The 21079-nt window shown below is 41.2% G+C and overlaps 2 protein-coding genes and 1 long non-coding RNA gene across 6 annotated transcripts in view; all 3 read left to right on the top strand.

Moving 5' to 3' along the window:
* The window catches only part of fam120c (family with sequence similarity 120 member C), a 24638-nt gene extending 14450 nt beyond the window's left edge, over nt 1–10188 (top strand). For 2 of the 3 annotated variants that reach the window (XM_077513212.1, XM_077513211.1), the window contains exons 12-17: nt 1452–1566; nt 1647–1856; nt 1940–2177; nt 3173–3308; nt 4615–4678; nt 4757–10188. In XM_077513212.1, the coding sequence (XP_077369338.1) occupies nt 1452–1566; nt 1647–1856; nt 1940–2177; nt 3173–3308; nt 4615–4678; nt 4757–5008 (1015 nt within the window). In that variant the 3' untranslated portion in view covers nt 5009–10188. Of the gene's footprint in view, nt 1–1451; nt 1567–1646; nt 1857–1939; nt 2178–3172; nt 3313–4614; nt 4679–4756 lie in introns of those variants that run through there. The other variant, XM_077513213.1, reaches the window with a different exon arrangement.
* A 957-nt stretch (nt 10189–11145) lies between these two features.
* On the top strand, nt 11146–13006 carry LOC144014983 (uncharacterized). Its single transcript, XR_013282662.1, has 2 exons — nt 11146–11273; nt 12172–13006. It is a non-coding gene; the product is annotated as an uncharacterized LOC144014983 (long non-coding RNA).
* Nucleotides 13007–13770: 764 nt separating this feature from the next.
* hsd17b10 (hydroxysteroid (17-beta) dehydrogenase 10) lies at nt 13771–20117 on the top strand. 2 transcript variants are annotated; one of them, XM_077515284.1, is made up of 6 exons: nt 13771–13862; nt 15259–15423; nt 16028–16192; nt 16331–16459; nt 18386–18494; nt 19785–20117. In XM_077515284.1, the coding sequence occupies exons 1-6, from the start codon at nt 13839–13841 to the stop codon at nt 19973–19975; spliced, it is 783 nt and encodes a 260-aa protein (XP_077371410.1). In that variant the 5' UTR covers nt 13771–13838; the 3' UTR covers nt 19976–20117. The 2 variants fall into 2 exon arrangements, with proteins under 2 accessions (XP_077371410.1, XP_077371409.1); XM_077515283.1 differs by lacking the exon at nt 13771–13862 and adding an exon at nt 13910–14049.
* Nucleotides 20118–21079: the final 962 nt, after the last annotated feature.

Below are 21079 nucleotides of genomic sequence, written 5' to 3' on the forward strand. Positions count from 1 at the left end.
GGCATTTTTGTGATGTAGCCTGGCAAGTCTAAACTATGGCGTGGGGTCATTGACGCTGGCCATCTGCTTTTTCAGCAGCCCGTGGCATGTACCAGTATTAACTGTTGTCTGTTTGGTTGCCACACCCCCAACTGGTGGCCAAGTGGCCGATATTGTATGATCGAATATTAAATGAGCACTTCAAATGTTTCTAAAGTTGTCTATAAATATATTCTGGTCAAAACATTAGATGACTAAGTGACATGAGCTTTTTTGCTGCCCACACTGCACTTACCACCAATGATGTTCCATTTGGGCCAATTAATTCGAGTTTTACAGGCAAGTGATGCCATCTGAAAAGTCAAGGTCATTTTTGCGCGTTGATTTGAAGACCTTGGAATATTGGCTTCTACAAGCTTATTGGTTGATATTTTCAACTGAAAATTGTCAGCCAATCAGAGAAGGTCTTCCCCAAGTAGCAGACCGAGGAAGAGGGTTTAGGAGATATCTAGAGAAATAATCAAAGTAAAAGACAATTTTAACCCGTGATATATTTAACAAAAATAAAATTAAAAAATGCTCCTAAAACAGGCCATTTTTCCCTCCACACATAAAAAAAAGTCCAAATTGTTGGGGCCTTGTACTCTGGTTTGCAAAATCTTGTCTCTTGTCACACTTAGCTACTGCTAATAATAATAATAATAATAATAATAATAATAATCACATTTATACAGTTTAATAAAGAGCTTCCCTTGATTAGCAAAAACATAAATGAAATTATTTACGACTGAAATAGTAAAAGAAGTTTTTATCGTAACATCCCAATGAATAATGTGACTCAGCACAGCAAATAGCATGAATCGTGCTTGTTCACTTTCTGTTTCCCTTCAAGGTCATCTTCGTACAGCATGCTGTTGTTTTGGTTCTTAAAGTGGATCTATTCTTAGTGGAATACAGGACTGCTGGCCATCCCAAAATTCCTGGCTTTCTGCTTTATCACTTACCTGTATTCATTAATAGGTACTAAAATACACATAATTGCTCAGCATATCTTTGCCTACACTGATGGACGGGCAAGCTAAAGAAGACTGTCAGTGGCCCTTCAATTTTTATTGTGCAATTGGAAGTTGCCAAATGTGCTGGCAACCCACAATGCAAAAGTACTTTTGAGATTGAAAGCAAATAAGATGGTGATGGTATAATAATCCACTACATTCAAAAGCATCTTTAGCGGCCAGCAAGAGTTGGAAAAGGCTATTCACTGTCTCCCATTCATTCAGAACTTGCACCATGTGAACAAGGGATTTTACTCGTGGTGCTGATGTGGCCCCCGAACACCATGACTTGCATCCCATTGATAAATGCATGCACAAAAGTGCCACTCAGTGCAATAGCCTCCGTCTAGATGTGTGCAGTTTGTGCTATCAGGACAGTCCGGTTCATTTATGTGACGAGCCTTCCTTGTTGCTCAGGTATATGATGCAGTGGCCCGCAGGAAGGATCCTCCAGAGAAATGAGTTGGATGCCTTCTTGGCGCAGGCCGTTTCCAACCAGCTCTATGAACCGGACCAGCTCCAAGAGCTCAAGGTATGATGGTACTCGCCTCCTTTGGGCGCACTTGTCGCCGCTCGTTGCATTTTACTCATTTTTGTTTGCTCATCTTGCAGGTGGAGAAGGTGGACGCCCGCGGCGTGCAGCTGGCCGCTCTCTTTATGGCCGGCGTGGACACGGCGCTCTTCATCAACGATGTGTGCGGCCAGCCGTTGCCATGGGAACACTGCTGTCCCTGGGGCTTCTTTGACGGCAAACTGTTCCAGAGCAAACTGGCCCGCGCCGCCCGCGACCGTGCGGCCCTGCTCGACATGTGCGAAGGCCAGGTACGGACCCGCTCTGCTCGACCCAGAGCAATTTGACCAGACCGCCAATGAGAGTGCGCGCCTGTCCTCTTTGTCCTCGGCAGGAGGAGCTGGTGTCCAAGGTGGAGAAGATGCGTCAGGCCATTCTCGAGGGCATCAATCTGTCTCGTCCTCCTCCTCCGCCTCCCCCTCTTCCGCCCCCTGCCTTCTTGCCGCCTGCCATGGTGCCCCCCTTCTACCCCATGCCCCACCTCTACCCACCTCGCCCCATGGGCGGCATGCCTCCTCATCACCCGCATCATCCGCACCACCCTGCCCAGCACAGACCAAGGGCCTTCCCAGGTACGTGAACGTTTGATTGCAAACACCAGAAGAGGGATAGCTGTCGTCATTAGTGGTGCAACGGATCACAAATGTCACGGTTCGGGTCAGTTCACAGATTTAAGCCACGGATTGGATCGTTTTTCCGATCAGTTTAACAAAAAAAAAAAAAAAGGATAAAGAGTACTTTGTCTTCATTTATTTTGTAAAACACCTTTTCCCATTAAATTAATAAAAAAAAAAATCAACTCAAAATATCTAATAAATATATGCATTTTAGGATTTAGTAACACAACTTATATGCAATATGAGGCAGAAACGTTATTTTTACATGGTCCATGTGTAAAATAACTAGATATTAATGGCTTAAAGTTGTTCCTATAATCTAAACCGCTGAGTTTGACATTTTGAGTTTAATGTTTTTCTTTTTTAATGGGCAAAAGTGTTTTATACAATAAATGAAGACAAAGTTCTATTTATTTTTTTCCCCTTTTTTTTTTTAAATAATGAAAAGTCCTCAATGTGCAATTTAAGACACATTCTCAAGAGAGAATTACAAAGTAGCCTTGGTACAGAATATCTAAAAAGAATTAAAGTAAGCGAGGTGTACCAGCTGTCAAACTTACTTACCAGCCAGACACTCGTTGATAATGCTAACAGCTAGACGCTAGCAACTTACGTCGGGACTTCTGCCGAATCAAGTGTCCTAAGCCTATTTTCATTGCCGTCAATGTATTACTGTATTTGGTAAACGTTATTTTGAAGTTAGGCTTAGCGTGTTACGTTGAGTATGTTTCAACTTGAAATGTCAGAATGATATCAACTGTGATTGTGCACTTTGTTTTTGTTTTTGTTTTGTTTTGTTTTGTTTTGTTTGTTTTCCCAACCAACCAATCCGCAGATCATACGTGATCCGAACCGTGGGGCCTAATCCGAACCGACCACAGACCAGTTGCACCACGAGTCATCATCCCTTGGATTTATTTATTAATGTATTTTTGTAACCCCACCCCTAGGCATCCAGTCAATCCCCCCTCAGGGAGGAAAGTTGGAGATTGCCGGCATGGTTGTTGGCCAGTGGGCCGGAAACAAACCCATCCGTGGCAGAGGAGGGTTCAACATGCAGGTGGTTTCAGTCGGAGCTGGGAAAGGGTGAGTGTGAGTCGTTTGCTGATTGTAAACCCTCAAATCAAACATTTCATTCAAAGGTGAAACAATCAAGTCTAGTATGCACACTAGTTTGTTTCTAATGGAGAAACTGATGAAGTACAGTCCTGTTTATAAAAGCACAATGTGTGAACATGTTCCAGATCAAATTGTCTCGACAGTGGCGGTTGTGACACGAGCAACGATGACCTTCTGGCAGTATCTCAGCAAAACACCAAGCCAATTTCATCTTAGCAAAAGATATTGAAACACGTGCGCTTTAAAGGCATGGCGTGTTGGTTTATTTCAAACTCAGCTGATGCTTGTGATTCTTCAATTCCCATTCTTCTTGCTATTCTTTGGTCAGTTGTGGACTAACTTGACTCAACCTCTGGCTAGGGTTATTATAGTTTTGGAATTTTCATTTTGGTGAATTTTTATTTCGTTTTGAGTTTTGTTTTTTCAATTTAGTTAGTTTTAATTAGTTTTCAGGGTGGTTCTGTGAGTTTTTATTAGTTTTAGTTATTTAATAAACGTTTAGTTATCGTTGGTTTCAGTATTAGTTTTAGTTTTTAAAAAAAAAATATGTATTACTCTGTGCGCAATATTTAAAAAACACCAAGGGAGCGACGTCATCTGAAGGTGCTTTTCTATTGGCTGCTACTAGATGAAATCACTTCTGTGTGACACGCTTTCAAACATCCTTATTCCGGTTAATATCAACCTAAATCTACTTAAAATCACATTTATAATCATCCCCATAGGCTCATGCATTTTACCAAAGACTAAAACGGAGGACATTTTTGCTATAATTATGGTTTATTAGTTTTGTAAACATAAAATGTAGTTTCAGTTAGTTTTCATTTTTTAAACAGCATTTTCGTTTTTATTTTATTTCGTTAATGGAATTGTTTTTTGAATTTTTGTTTTAGGTTTTTTTCGTTTTAGTTAACTAACCTTGCCTCTGGCGGGACAAGCCCCACCACTGCCCACTGGTCTGAACCGGCTTGTTGTGGGCCTAGAATATATTCTTTGCAATTTTTAAGACTTTGCGTTGCAGCCGTGTGAAAATGTAGAAGTAGTTGAAGCGGCACAACAACTTCAGTTCAAAAGAAGTTTTTTGCAACTAGATAATAAATGTGAATAGTCTCCAAATGTACTTGGAAAATTTGGGAATGTTGTTATTCGTAGCGGATTAGGCGACAAACAGACTGATCCGGGCCCGCCTGAGATAAAATTGGGGTGAATGTGGCCCCTCAACTCAAATGTTTGACAACCCTGTGCTAAGGTTTTTTCTGTTTGCTCACCACAGGAGGGGGAAAGAGATCCCAGCAAAGCTAAGGGGAGGGAAAAAAGCAACTGCCAACAGAACACAGGTACGGCCACTAAAAAGCCCCTTTGTGGTTGGTCACAGAGCGCGGCGTGTCCTAACTCCTCCCCCCCCCTCCCGCCAGACATCGTCGCCCCCACCATCCAACAGTCCACCGAAGCCCTCAGAGGAGGCGGGCTCGGCGCCAGAGGTCGCAACTCGGCAGCTGAATGGCAGCTCAGCAGCCATGGGGCAGCCCTTGGATCTGGCCCCCCTGACCCAGCCAATCCAGTGTGCCTTAGCCAGCAGAGACAACCAATCAGAGGGGGTGCAAGCCGAGGCCCCCTGTTGCCTTGACGACTGCCCGTCGGACGGAGCGCTACAGAAGGAGGAGTGACGGACAGCGTCCTCGGAGAGAGTTTATGTTTGACTGCCTTTCCCCGTCTTTGTAGCCCCGTCCGCCAACTGTGACATCATCACACGGAGCAGGAATCCACCGAGTGCGCTCTACTGCTCCTTGTGATGCGTCCACACAGTTGGCTATCACAGCGGTTAAATCCCATTTTTAGTTTTCTCATGTGCTTTTATGTTGTTGGTTTTTTTTTTTTTTTTGAGAGAGAGATTTTCTCCACGAGTCTGTAAGCACCCCACCCCTCCAAAAATAGCCTCCCCACCTCACAAACTCAAAACAAGTTCTGCCCCGCTCTCCGCCGCCGCCACATAAGCGAGCCACCCCCCTCCAGTATGGCTACCTTCCTTATGCTGTGTTGTAAAACACAGAGGTAGCGTTTGCCGCTGACGGTAACAGGTGGGAAGTGGTTTCCACGGTTACGGTCGCCACGGTCGTCGGTAGCCGCGTGTCAGTGCGGAATAAAACGACTCGTAAGAAGAAAAGCCGCACGGCTCAAATATTTCCGAGCTCCCTTCCGATGAGTTTAGGATGCTCTTTTACTTTGACCGATGTAGCATAGCCTAGCACTTAGCTGTGTTCAGAAATGCCATGAATTTACGCACCTTAATCCTTCAGGAATGCAAGGTTTTACCCCACTCCTCCAAAAAAAGAAGTGCTTTATTATCCCCGCCGCCTCGTCCCATCCTCCCAAAAGCTTTGATTGTACTATCCCAACACAAGCACTTGTTGTATTTAAATGTAAAACATTTTTTTTTCTGGAAGAAAAAAAAAAAGAATCCCCTGATAGCGATGAATTGACCGTTTGTGGGGTGCGTGCATCTAAGTAAATGTCGACAGTGACATTTAAAGGTAGAGATCTATTTGCGAGACGTCAGAATGTTGTACAGAGTGCTTCCAGACAAAGAGGGCACTTTGTTTTCAAGATGTAAAACCACACTGGACGGTCCTCTGCCAGGTGATCGACAAGTCGGACACCTTGAGGCACCTTTCGAGAGTTCCAGGCCAAAAAGAAAAGACTGCTGCTCAGCAGATGTTGGAAGGTTCCAAGCAGATCCCGCAAAGCGGCCAAAAACCTTCACTAAACAACTATTTGAAGAACGCCCGATTCTCCTTTCCTCGGGAATCGTCGTCACTTTCATGTCCAAAGTGTATTTGAACGCGCTGAGCCGAGCGATGGCAAAGGGGTGTGCCCCCCACCCTCCTTGGGTGGCCATCGTTGAGAAACGCTGAGAGCTCCAGCGTATCACTTTAGACCAACAGAAAGCACTTTCCTGCCCTTGAAGAGCAAGACCAAGGCTTCGTGGGTGGGAACACGTCAGAGTGACCCCCCCCCCCCCCCCCCCCCCCCCCCCCCCCCCGAATCCCACCACCACCGAGTGTCCCGCTCACGTTCGGAGACTACGCCAGTCAACTGTTTTGTTCAAACACTTCGGTTGTCCCCCGTAGTAGGTTTCGTAACATACCGGAAGTTCTATTTACACAACTGCGTGTTGACGTGTTGCTAACGGAGAGCATCCGCGTGTGCTCGTCACAGACTCAAAAAGGCAAGTCAACAAAGAAAGCACCTTATTTTCATACTATGTTGATAACTTGCGCTCTTTTGCGCGCCGCAAAATTGACATGGATAAATGGCGTCTTCGAAGGAAAAAACCATGAGAGTGTGTGTAAGTGTCAATGTAGTCGCGTCAGACATCCCCCCTCGTTACCAACGCAAACATTCGAGCGAGGCGCGAGCGGCCGGCTTACGAGCGCTCGCCACTCCAACACCAAATGAACGGAAACGATCAGCGCTACTGCGAGCGTGTCGACGTTTTCATAGGTGACCGTCTCAATGTATTTTCTACACCTAAGACATCACGGCTAAGGCGCAAGAATTTTAGCTCCACTGGCCAAAACGCTCGATGGCGACACTTCTTGCCAGTCGCATACTTAACCTGCTTTCAACTGTTTTCACATTAGGACATGTATTGCAATAGTACATCACTAGACAGGGAGTGATCTGCTATACGATGCCCTCTCTGCCCTCTTTTCTCGACACACACAAACACACACAAACAGGTTGGACAACCAGATATTTGTTACCAGCTGCATCGTCTCTGCTTTCGTGCTGACGTGATTATTTGTGCAGTTTCAGTTGCCAGTGGAGTGCTCGTCAGTTCATCGGAGATGATTTGGTAACACATGCGACTTGATACAGAATCCCAACATTTGCATGGACACATGAAAAGTACACGTTACATGCACACACAATGTACACACACATACACACACATGTAGATGTTAAACTACCCTAAGTTACACAGTAGCTAGTATGGATGAAACAGCAACACAATACATCATATAGTATCCCTCTTTTGTCCTCGTCTGTTTTTGTTCAATAGAGATTTAAAATTAGTTTTCTTTTTGTTTTGTTTTTTTAAATGCTTTGGTAACCCAATGATCGCTTCCTCGACGACACACTTTATTTTTCTGTCCTCTGCGCTTTATCTTCCTCAGCACATACATACATTTTGGTCCCTACAAAGCAACAAGACGACTTGGCACTTGGCCCCGCCCATTCCGTTAACCTTGCTCTGCAAGCTGAATTCTTTTGGTATTTGTGAGTTCACAAACTCCCAAGAAAACATCTTGTACTGAGACCGGTTCGGACCAATAAGAGAGCAACATTGTGCTTGGGGGGTGGGATATATAGCTGTGACGAAATCAGGAAGCGCCGACACCCTAGGAAACAAACTAACATGGACGAATGGACGCTGCAATGATTTCTATTCTTTTGCAGAATTACTGTTTCCTTGTTGAATGTTGAACAGCGCGAGGCGCTTCGTAAGCCCCCAAACATGACAAAAACCACAATTTCATCCCGTGGCCGTGATTGGTCAAAACGAAACTAGACGTGCACAAGACCGCATCGTCCAATCAGCTCGAAGATTTGAACAAAATGTCCCACCTTTTACACGCAAATCGCCATGGAGCAGTACCAGATGAATATTGTGGAGACCTCCATTGAGTGAATCGGTTATCAATCTGGCAAATTCCGTGTCATGGAATTAAAAAAGAAAAAAAAAGGAAAAAAAAAAGAAGCAACATTGCATAAGTGTACACACCCTTGAATTTAGAATTGTCTATTGACGTAGGATTATTTCATCTTGATATTTGACTTGCAACACTTTGAAGACCCGAATGCGCTCGCATGCAAGTCTGTGATTGCTTTGCAGGGACCGTGCTGTCACACACAACAAACACACACAATGATATAAACTGTCCTGAATTTCTCTGTCGTCCCCTCCCCTCGCCTCCTCGCTTGTCCTGTAGCCCTAGGATGATTTGTACCGGCCGCCTTTCTCTTTTCTTTCTAGGCTGCCCTGCCCCTTAATCAACCCAACTAACAGTAAAGGTTATATTAACGTTAATAATCTGTTTCTGTATGTATCTAGCCAGAGTTTGAGAAAAAAAAAATCTGAAAAAAAACCTGTTAAATTCAGTTGTGCAAATGTTTTTCTTACTATTTTAATGTTATTACATCTTCTAATCCTACCATTGCTTCAGTTAGTACTGAAATACGCTTAGCCAACCTAGAGATTTGAACTGTAATAATTGCGATTTTCCTCACCTTTATATGGCATCTTTAGACACTTTCACCGTTAATGTACGTAAGTAAATATTGCCCGTTACCGATTGAAAACCATCGTCTGCACTGTTGATTTTCATAATATCCCTGATGATAATTTTGTGGTCGATCTAAGCTGAACTCTGCGCCCTTGCACAAAGCAGCGGAAGGTCTCACCTGAGAACCAAAGTACACCTTGCGTCCCCAATTAAACCTCCCCCTCGAACCCAACCTCCCGCAAACATCCAACAGCTTGCCCCGAGTATAGAGCAGCGAGTACGATGATATATGTTATAAACCACATTGCAGCACATGTGATTTATGTGACAAGACTGCGAGGTTATCATAGAGACACAAACAGGCAGGGAAATGTGAAACATCCGCCTCGTCTGCAGTCGCTCGTTCAGCGGTGTCCATTCGCTCATTCCACATAGACTGATTTCGGCTTTACTAACCACTGCGCATGTACGTCAAGGAACGCTGCTCGACAGTTCGTCGGGTTGTTTACGTTCCTCTTTCTTTACCCTGGATTCCCAGAATCCCAAACGTTGTTGCCTTAACTCCCACGAGTGGGCACCAAAGTGGGCCAGCTTTCCGAGAAAAACACAGCTTGGAGATTGTAGTGAATTTCATGCCAATTTGTTTTTTAGAGGGGAACTTCCTAAGATTACACAGGCCGTTTTACGTTGTCATTTTCATGGATTGAAAAAAAAATGAGTTGTTTTAACAATCAAGAAATAGATGAAACATTGGCAACATCTCAGCTTGTTTGGCTCGTTAAGCTTGCTGACTGAGTGCCCATCTCGTTGCCCCATCTCATGGGAGTCCCCCCACAAGAGCCCGACCAACGATGTTGGACCCGCTCAAGTCCCGGGAAAGAAAAGTGCTGCGCAGTGTCTGTGTGAAACAGTATTCATGTGTTTGCGTGGAACGGAATGTGCACTTGTTTTGCTTGTACCTGTTCTGATCTATTTGTGAGATTCTCACAGCATTTTGTCCAGATTGAATAAAGGTCCCTATCTGGCTGTCTCGACACTGCCACTCCCCCCCTCAGCAGCCCTCCAAAATTCACATTATGAAGCCCAGCCCACCTCCTACCCCCACCATACCCCTGCAAAGGTGCTCCTCTTGATCAACGCCACGTTGTTCAAACATGCCTTCAGCAGACCTGTACACGATAGTACCCAAGATCACCCGCCGAAACTACCTGTGCAGCAAAAAAGGGTTCAAATATATCCATGATATTATTGTTCGAGATATTATCATCATCATTCTTGCTGTTATAATTATGGTTGGTATCATTTGTCATCATTATTAGCATTATGGAAGCACCAGACTGTTTGTGGAAAGATGAGGAGGGAAGAGTCAGTGACTTTTTTTTTTCTTTTTTTTTTTCGTCTGGGTGTTGGTGGTCTGATTTCACAGATGGAGGGGAGGAGGAAAGGTTCAGAAAGAGACAACCATGGCAGTCATGTTTGTACTGGTTGGGAAAATGACTTACAGTGCTGAAATAAAATTTATTCTTTTAGTAAAAAAAAAAAATTGTGTGCCAGTCTTATTTTTGTGGAGTGGGGTAAATATCGTGTTACCAGGTGTACATACTTGTATGTATGGATAATGGTGTTAATGTTCTCAAGTGATACGTTCACCAGTTTCACTCTGTAGGCTAATGGGTAGATTACAAATACAAGCACAACCCACCCCCGCCCAACCCTCCCCGTAAAATATACAATATTTGGTCAATTGTGACAACCACACAGCAGTAAAAAAAAAACAAAAAAAACAGCAGAAGTACAGCCTTTTTTTGTGTGTGTGAGACTACGTGCCTATAAGCGTCTGTTTTAAATAGAGGACGTAACTTGGTTACTTGCCTTATGTGTGGCAATAGCAGAATACTTGAACGGTACATTTTGTTTTTAAGTCGTGGTAAGTACGGAAGCGTATTGTATTTACTTTTTATTTTTTTTTATTTTTTTTTTAAACCCTAAACTTTCTGGGGTTTTTTTTTGGGGGGGTGGGGGGGGGGGGGGGGGGGGGGGGGGGGGGCTTTTTTTTTTTTTTTTTTTTTATAATTTGTTTTTTATTGATTTTTTTTCCTGTTTTTCTGAGTATTTTTTCTGTTTTTTTTTGTTTTAATATTTTTCCCGTTTTTCTGATTTTTTTGCTGTTTTTCTTAGTAATTTTCCCCTGTTTTATAAAATAATTTTTCTCTTTTTCTGATTCTTTTTTCTTTCTTTTTTTCTTCTGAATATATATTTTTTAAGGTTTTCCCCACAGAGATTAGAGAGCAAACCACAATACAGTATACACAAAATATTCACTAAAACCCCGTTTTTAGGATTTTTTTTTTTATGACAGAAAAAAAAATATTCAGGAAAAAAAATACTCAAAAAAACAAAACTCCCCCCAAAAATTAGGGGGAAAAAAAAAATCCCCCCAAGTGAATGCAATACGCTTCCGTAGGTGAGCTTCAAACCTCGCGAGATTTGCCCGTCTGCCTGCCTGCAGCCAAAAAGAAAGATGGCGAGCAACGATGACAGTCGGAACCGAATTGCGAAGAGAACAAGCTGTACGTCCTTATTTCCGTCTTCTTTTTTGTCACCTTGAGGAGGCTGCTTAGAACAAGCGAAAGCCTTCTTCCAGGTAGAGTCAGCCTCGGCTCGCTTCGATTCGATGTCGGGCAGATTTGAATGTAACAAGCGCCGACTGCGGTTAGCTTGACACTCGCACGTTAGCCGACTTGTGACGCCGTTTTGCGGCGGTTCTGCTTCAAAACTCATCGACGGCCTGGCTGGGGTTTGGAGCTTTTCATATTACTTCATACACTCTTCTCCCTCCCCCTGTAAGCGGATTTTCCTCCAATTGGCTAACTGGCTACAAGGCTCAGCTGGTGATCCGGGTTAGCGTTTCGTCGTCCCTCACCTGACGAGGCAATATCATGTTTAGTTTGGCATCTGCACAGTTACAACAGTCGCCGCACTGAGCGATTAAACTTTTTTTGTTTTTCAGTCTCCCTGCAAGAGAAGACAGAAAGGGGTTCAATTTTAAATAGTGAAAGACAAAGACACGCATAGGCAGTGTACATAAGAACAATGTGCCTCACTCACACACGATCGGAGATCCAACACTTTATTTGTTTTTGTTTTGTACCGCACATATGTATACCAAGTGTGTCTCCTCATTATCACTGTCATGAAGTGGGAGAAAAGCAGTGATGGTCCCAGGACGACCTTAAAAATATGATCTTGAGACCACATGTTAGAACCATCCACACTCCATAGAACACGCCCATTTCGAATGCGTGCCTACGGTGATGCTAAGCTAGGAGGGGCGAAGTTGTTAGCGTGCTCTGTGCTGAAAACAAAAGATGCCAGCTGTCAAATTATGATTCATTGGATCGCAAACAAAAACATACAATTACAATGGAATTGGGAATGACATTTCACAGGTAATAAATTGTCTAAAGTACTTCATTCTGTGCTGGTAGCATGATCCCAATGTTTCACTCAGGACTCATGTTTTTTGTTTCCAACTTTCCAAGATGGCTGCTTGAGACCGGGAGCGTCCCTCACAAAGGCTTGCGGCCTTTGTGACAAGACTGCAGTTATCTGCTTTCCCAGAACACGGCAGTGGGGCTGTGCGTGGGATGAGGTAGTAGTTTGTATAGTTTTAGGATCACACCAGATCTGGGAGATGACTATACAGCCTACTGTCTTCCTCACGGCAACCAAAACGTTCTGTCGATGCGACAAACCGCCAGCGTATGCTCATACGTGACTTCCTTCATCTGTTTGAGTCTCACATTTGTATTCTTTGAGACAAACTTCACCAGCATGTTTTTCTGTACTTTTTCTGGGCTTTGGTAAGACTAAAAACGCAGGACTGTTTTTGTCGTATACAACAAATATTCCCTTTTTCACAGCCTGTGTCTTAACGTTTGCATGACATATTTATATGCAAAACATTCTGAGGAAAATGTTTTTATTTTATTTTTTAATAGAATTTACAGGTCAGGGATCTCATGCTGCATACACACAAAATTGGGACTGAAAGATGTACACACACTTCCTAAAATATATGATCTATCAAAAAAAAAAAAAATACTTGTGAAAAAGTGCACACAGCAGTGTACAGCAGCTTTAAGCGATCTATATGCACATTTGGGAGACGAATGACGCAGATGACCTGAGAGGTGATTTCAAACCGGATTGTTATATCTGCTACACAATCACTTAATACTACTTATGAAAATAGTTGAATGTCATTCATAACAGCTATATATGTATACATATTTATATATATTCATACATTATGTACAGATTTTATATATACATGTGTTTCTACATATATGTTAATAAAGGAATGCTGACAGGGTTTGTACATGGATTTTATTTTGTGCTTCTTTTTTTTTTTGGTAATCATTTTTTTAAATCGCTATCACAGATACAGATGACTTGCTTGAGAAGATGGATCTGACTGACGTGATGCTAAGCTGTGAACCATCAGAGTGATTTCCATACAAGCATATGAATATGCTGAGCTGTGATTTGCTGTTAGTGGAAAACGGGCACATTTTGGAGTAACGTGTTACTTTTTGATGCTTTAGTGACTAAATTAAATTTGCAGGGCCTCCGTTGCTTCACAAAGTTAATTTCTCATCGAAATAATCTTGGAATTAATTAAAAGACATGATTATTAATTTTTTATTTTTTTTTACTGAACTAACTATTGGCGTTATGTTAAATTGAGAGAGGATAAAGCCTCCATATCGGAATTATGTTAAAAATCTTTCAAGGAGAAGGAAAAAGGAAAGGAGCAACAACATTGCTAAATAATGATTTTCATTTTCCTTTCTTTGTGTGGAAATGCCCAATTTTATTTGATTTACTTTCATTTCGTTTCTTTTCTTTTTTTTGGTCATTTTATTTACTATTTTGTTTTCGAGTCTTTTTTATTTGCAACACACAGAAATACTATACATAACAAAAAAAGAAACATAAAAAAAAATGCCCCGCGGTGAAATTTACAAGAAAATACTAAAATGTTTACATAAACATTTCGTTTCATCCAGTGATCTCATTTTGGCTGGCGAATGACGTCATTTTTAGTGGTCAAGTTTAAAAAAAAAATAAAAAATCATCCGCGTTGACGTGAAGTGACGACAAGCACTTTGGCAGCTGGTGACGTCACGGTTGCCCGTAATCCAACATGGCGAACATCCGGTGTGTCAAGGTGAGCAAAGAAAGCAGAAAAGAAAGCTTTTGTCGCGCTCGCCCGCGCGCGTATCAAAGTTTCCAAACTGCGGAACGTTCGCCGTCTTGTTTGTTGTGGTCGTTTGCAAGTTTTGCAACATGTCGACGCGCAGCACGTTGGCCTCATGTTGTCACAAGCTCTCTCCATTCAACCCAAAGTCCTAAAGGTGCAACGCTCACCTCACAAGAACGGGATACATTTTAACAATTCACATTCGAACGTGAATATTTTACTATTGTGGCTGTTGTAACTTCGTGTGATTATCATATTAACGTTTTGACGTGATAAGATCGTTGACGATTCAGTTCCGAACATCCGGGCATTTCTGATATTTGAGTGAAAACAAACATATTTGTATTGCTTTTGCCTGTGACTAGCATACAAATCAGGTAGATTGTTATAGTAGTCAAGCGACATTCCCTCACATTTTAAAATCTACACACGGACATTCAAGATGAACTGAGCGAGCAGTGTCTGGGATAGTATGGGATGGATAACGATAAAAATTATTGACTATTCTAAATAATGTATATGATTGATGCGTTATAGTAATGGGTCGATGGGGACGGGTCTCGAATAAGCTTAGGCTTCTACCCGTCAGCCCTTCTTTCGGATGTCAATGTTGCAATGTTGTGATGTGATTGATGTAAGCTGTAATGTGTCCGAAAGGAAAAAATGAATAAACTAAAAAACTAAAAAAATCAAAATGATCCAAAGTCCAATGCTTTTCAATAAGAGCTTCAGTTCACGAAATAAGGCATTTTGACTTGTGACGTAAGCTTAGGGCAGGGTTTACAAAATTGAACATGATATTCAAATGTTAGTTTCACTCTCATTTAAAAAGCAGGTACTTTTCTTTTTCTACAATGCTCTGTACATATCCCTCAATTACTGTAGTATACATTTCCCCCCTCAAAAAAGCAGGTCAAGCTGAAGCTATCTTCATCAGTCTTAGTGCCATACTCTGGCTTGGTTGGGCTGCATGGCTTTTTGATTTTTTTTGTTTTAATTAATGTCTCAACGTAACCTACTATTCCTAACGAATACAACAACAGTAATTTACTAGTAGAAAAACTACAGTGGACCATGTTTGCACAATATATTGTCTTCTTTGTGTTGTGCCATCTTAGCTGTGGCATCTCCATCTGGCACGTGTGCTTCAGGGCCCTGTGATAATTTAAAAAAAACAAAAAAAACATTTGAGTTTGGCACATTTGGCCGCATCAACATGTAAAAGTGCTGAGAGAAAGAGACAATTACCATTCCTCAACAGTGTACACAAATTATCGGCAGTAATCGCTTCCTTGTGCAATGACTTGTTCCCTTGCCATTGAGTTTTTCAAGTCTTGTCCTCCTGATGTGCCGGTGGCCTCAGGGTATGGTGGGCCTGGTGACGGGTGGCGCGTCGGGCCTGGGCCGGGCCACGGTGGAACGTCTGGTGCAGAGCGGAGCGTCGGCCGTCATCGTGGACTTGCCGTCGTCCCAAGGAGCAACGCTGGCGGCCGATCTGGGAGACCGATGTGCCTTCGCTGCGGCCGATGCAAGTACAAACGCAATGAGCGACAAACCCGTTCGCCGGCCCACATCAAGTAGGCTTGGAAAGTCACAGCAAGTTGAAAACGTCTGCCAATTCTTTGGAAGTTTACACAATTTAATGTTTGTAATTAATTGAAGCATGATACTGACAAAAAGAAACATTTCATGCGCATACAAGAGTGCTCTACTTTAAGGAGTTTTTGGACTCACGAGTAGGTGCTTGCTTGATTTTTGTTTATTTGTTTGTCCTTAGCCAAAATAAGACTCAAAACAGAGCAACTCGTTGCCGTTATTTCTCTGTGGTTTCCGCTATATGGAAAGAAAGGCACAGCATTCAACTTGCCCTTTCAGGACATTGCACCATGTGTCAAAAAGATGTTTTGTTTCAAAATTACAGTAGCCTTTCAAAAATAATTGAGGTGAAATAGAAATAAGCCAGAATGAAACCTTTGACTCTTGCTGAACCTGAACAATTTTTTTGCTGAACAATATACGATAAATCCTTCATTTTTTTTCCTGTTTCAAAAAGGTGTTTTTGTGCGCGAATGTTGTTGCTTTTTGAAAGGTTGCGTTACATCACGCACGCATCCTTTTTTCTTGTCCGGCAGGTGACATCGGAGGCAGATGTGCGCGCCGCCGTCGATTTGGCGCGAGAAAAGTTTGGCAAATTGGACCTGGCCGTCAACTGCGCCGGCATCGCCGTGGCGGTCAAAACGTACAATTTCAAGAAGGACCTCCCGCACAGCCTGGACGACTTCCAACGCGTCATCAATGTAAGACCTTCAAACGGCTCCTTGTCCCATTCCAAGCTCAAGAAAAGGCAAATCGAGCTTTGACTTCGGTATCGGCAATAGGTGGGATGTTTGTGACAGAAATAAGTTGATTGTGCACTTTGACCTTGCTTTGTGCAGGTGAACATCGCAGGAACATTCAACGTGATCCGTCTGGCAGTGGGGGCCATGGGCAAAAATGAGCCCGACGCAGACGGCCACAGGGGTTGCATCGTCAACACCGCCAGTGTGGCCGCCTTTGATGGCCAGGTGAGATGCCCGCCAATTTCCATGGAAAAGTACATGAGCAGCAAATGTCAATCAATGATTTCCATTGCCAAGCACACAAAAAACGAATCAATTCAAAATTTTGATTTCATTCTTTTAAAAAAAACAGTGAAACTTGTGATATCTGCCCCTGAAAATAATAGCAATAATAATAATAATAATAATAATAAACACAAAATAAATGACAGTAAATAATCAAGATGCTTTCATGGTAACAATTAAACAAAATGATTCAACAGCATGACCTTGTGCTATATATATTTTTTCCAGTAATACACATGTAATATACATTTTTAGAAATACAAATGGACTGAGATGATTTAGTTTTATAATCCAGATTGTTCCACAAACTGACACCTTGAGTTGAAATCAGGGTTGTTATAGTTTTGGAATTTTCATTTCAGTTCATTTTTATTTCGTTTTGAGTTTTGTAGTTACTTTTACTTAGTTTTTAGAGTGGTTCTGTTAGTTTTTATTAGTTTTAGTTAAATAAATGCTTAATTTTAGTTTAGTTAGTTTCAGTATTAGTTTTATTCTTTATTTTTAAAGTCTGTATGGCTTGTGCACAATATTTAAAGGGATACTTTACTTATTTAGACATTTTTGGCAGTCAAACATGAATATTTTGCCTATAATAAATATATTTTCATTATTTTTCATGCACAACTCGTACCTTTACAAACACATTTTGCAACTTGCTGTTGACTGAAAATGACATCACAAGGGCTCAGGTAACCAATTACAACTCAGCTTGTGAATGTCACATGACCAAACCTAGCTCACCTAGGTGAGCTGTGATTAGTTACCTGAGCCCTTGTGATGTCATTTTCAGTCGACAGCAAGTTGCAAAATGTCTTTTGATAGATACTAATTGTACGTGAAAAATAATTAAAGTATCAAATTAATTACAGACAAAATATTAACTTTTTATTGCTATAATGGGCTAAATAAGTGAAGTATCCATTTAAAAAACACCACGGGAGCAATGTCATCTGAAGATGCTTTTTTTCTATTGGCTGCTGCTGGATGACGTCACTTTTGTGACATATTTTCAAACGTCCTTATTCCGGTTAATATTGAAATAAATCTACTTAAATTCACATTTAAAATCATCCCCAAAGGCTCATGCATTAAGTTAATTGCCAAAGGACATTTTTGCTATAATTATAGTTCGCTTTAGTTAGTTTTGTAAACATAAAATGTAGTTTCAGTTAGTTTTCGTTTTTTAAAAAGCATTTTTGTTTTCATTTTATTTTGTGAACGAAATTGTTTTTTGAATTTTAGTTTTGTTTTTTTCCATTAGTTGTAGTTAACTAAAATAACCTTTGTTGAAATATATCACTTTTTTTTCCTTTCTTTTTGTATTTAGATTTGGAAAAAAATTAATCTGTTCCTCTTGTACTCACTTCCCTGTTTTTTAATTTGATTTCAATTCATTCATCCTTCCATTTTCTTAACCGCTTGCTCCTCACAAGGGTCGCAGGGGCTGATGGAGCCTATCCCAGCGGGCGTCAGACAGTAGTAGTAGTAGTAGTAGTAATACCCTGAACTGGTTGCCAGCCAATCGCAGGCCATCAATTCATTGAATTTTAAAGTTTTTGTTGTATAAATCTTGGATTAGTGTGGTCTCTGTATCCACATCCAAACACGGCACAAATAACACATTTCTGTAAAAGAAAAATAGCTGAAACTGCAGTCAACTATAAAGCAGCATGTGTGTAGTGTAGCCACCGCCCCTTTTCCATAACACTGCACCTTACACACCAAAAAATACTACAACTATGTTGGGCCACTTGTCACGTTGCCCTCATGGCTTGGCGGCAGAAATCAAAACATTTGAGAGCTTGTGTGTGTGTGTTGCGCAACACTCCTGAGGCTGTTGTAAATCACACGCTCGTTTGCGTGCAGGTTGGCCAAGCGGCATATTCTGCGTCTAAAGGCGGCATTGTGGGAATGACGCTTCCCATTGCCAGGGATCTGGCCCCCATGGGCATCAGGGTGGTCACCATCGCGCCCGGTAAGTACACAAGCATCTCCAGGGCCCGTCTAGAGGTCAAATTTTGCTTTTAGAATCAGACTACTGATTCAAGGGAACGCATCCTCCATCACCCATTCAACACAACTGCATTTTTTTTTCTACAGGTTGACTTTTTTTTTTTTTCCTATTAACTCATTGACTCCCATCCATTTTCATTGAAGAAAGCCCCTTTTGACAGATTTTGCAAGGCCCACGGAACATTGTGTTCTATTGCTTTAAAAACGTGGAACCTACAGAAAGAAAGATTAGAGTCTCTTCTTTCATCAGGAAAAAATATATATATTTGTATCCGTTTCCATTTTGCAGACATTAGCATTAGAATATAGCTAAGTGTCATCAATTTTCACATTCCTGACAAACAGAGCTTTTGCAACATGGCCCTGGCTGATCTCTTATACACTCAACTGCCACCTGCTGGCTGTGTTTGTAATAACTACCATTGCTTTAAGCCACCTCTTCATGTCAGAAGCTGCATCAAAGCCTTCTGTATGCTCTTGCATAAAAAAACCCCCAAAACAAAACAAAAAACATGTAAACACGTTTTTGGGCGTGAATGACAAAGTATTAAAAACGTTTTTACACATTTTTGAGCTTGAATGAGTTAAAGTAATTGTTTGTTGCCTACTCAAAATGATAGGAAAGTGGTTTGGCCTAATGTTAGGATTTTCACCAGTGTTATTAAAGTTTTAGAATTTTTCATTTCATTTAGTTTTCGTTTTGAGTTTTTTTTTTTTTTTTTCAATTTAGTTAGTTTTAATTAGTTTTCAGGATGGTTCTGTTAGTTTTCATTAGTTTTAGTTAATTGATAATTGATTATTTTTTGTTTAGTTTTAGTTTCAGTTTTTTTTTTTTTTAAATGCATGTTACTTGTGTGCAATATTTTAAAAAAAACACACCATGGGAGCGACGTCATCTGAAGGTGCTTTTCTGTTGGCTGCTGCTATAAATGACGTCACTTCTGTGTGACACACTTTCAAGGCGTCCTTATTCCGGTTAATATCAAAATTAATCTACTTAAAATCACATTTAAAATCAGCCCCAAAACTCATGCATTAAATTAATTACCAAAAGCCTAAAACGAAGGACATTTTTGCTATAATTATAGTTTGTTCTAGTTAGTTTTGTTTGTTTGTTAGTTTTTTTTTAATGCATGCATTTTTGTTTTTATTTTATTTCGTTAACAAATCTATTTATTTATTTATTTAAAAAAAAAATCATTAGTTTTAGTTGACTTTTGAGCATAATGGCTAAATTTGGTGTGTTGCTCAGGCCTGTTCTCGACACCGCTTCTGGCGGGGCTTCCGGAGAAGGTGCGCTCCTTTCTGGCTCGGCAAGTGCCCTTCCCCCCGCGTCTGGGCGACCCCGCCGAGTTCGCCCACCTGGTGGTGGCGCTGGCCGAGAACCCCATGATTAACGGCGAGGTCATTCGGCTGGACGGAGCCATTCGCATGCAACCGTGAGTGCCATCACTGGAGGTCCTCCGTGGTAAAAGCAAGACCTCCTTGTAATGGGACAGTATTTGTGGGCAAAGTTTTCAGTGCCTCGCAGTGCTTTTGAGTTGTTTGGTAAACCACTTTGAAAATAAAGCAAAAATTGGGTACATTTTTGGTTTGGAGTCTTGGAAGCTTTTTCATATTGTAATGGAAGAAAATTGTGTCTCTCTTTGTGAATGCCTGCTAAAGTCAAATTCATTGTTTGTGTCGCCATGTCAATCGATATGACAATTATAGTGCAGGCCCAACTCCAACAATATTAGTTTGTGGATCTGGTTCTTTAACCAAGCACATTGCAAATTCTTCCTCACAGTCTTTGAGAACGAAAAGATTTTGAAGGAACGCTTGCCCAGTCCTTTTGTCTTTCATGCTTGCAATATTATACCAACAGTACCAAGCAGAAGGCTGCATTTATTCCGTCGCACTGTTTACTGGATGCCAGAATGATCAAGTATACAGCTGTGGAGACTACAAGCATGATTAGTGGTGAATCCTAAAAAGCGCCAATTTATACCATCTAATTTTTTTTTGGCTAATCACGAAAAATACATATACATAGAGTAATATTTTGTTTTCGGGGTCTCAATAGCTTATTTAGCAACTTGGTTTCCAGCAATTGGTCCATTTGTCCACACGGTGTCGCTGTGATAATTACAAGAAGCAGCGCTGAGAAGGAGCCGAGCAGGTTGGTTACAAGAGTCGACATAAAAAGAAGTCGAGGAGGGATCAAATGAAATATGGAATAATACGAAATAAAAAACGTCAGGCTTTCAGGCTTATTAACCCACTCTTTATAGTTTGTAAAAAAAAAAAGGAAAAAAAAGTAGCCTACATGAAAATGTACATATTGTACATGAAAAATAAAGTTATAAAATTCATTCTGGACAAAATATTAACTTTTCACTGCTGAAAATGGTTGAATGAGTTAAGTATCCCTTTAAAATGGGTCAAAGGCAAACTAGCCCTTACTGCAGATGATTTTTTTTTTTTTTTTTTTTTATGTGACCGTACTGATGTCCATGTTATTTGTACTGTTTGTTACATATTTGCTGTATGCTGCGGTTTTTTTTT

This window comes from Festucalex cinctus, chromosome 2 (assembly GCF_051991245.1).
Source record: "Festucalex cinctus isolate MCC-2025b chromosome 2, RoL_Fcin_1.0, whole genome shotgun sequence".
Classification (NCBI taxonomy): domain Eukaryota; kingdom Metazoa; phylum Chordata; class Actinopteri; order Syngnathiformes; family Syngnathidae; genus Festucalex; species Festucalex cinctus.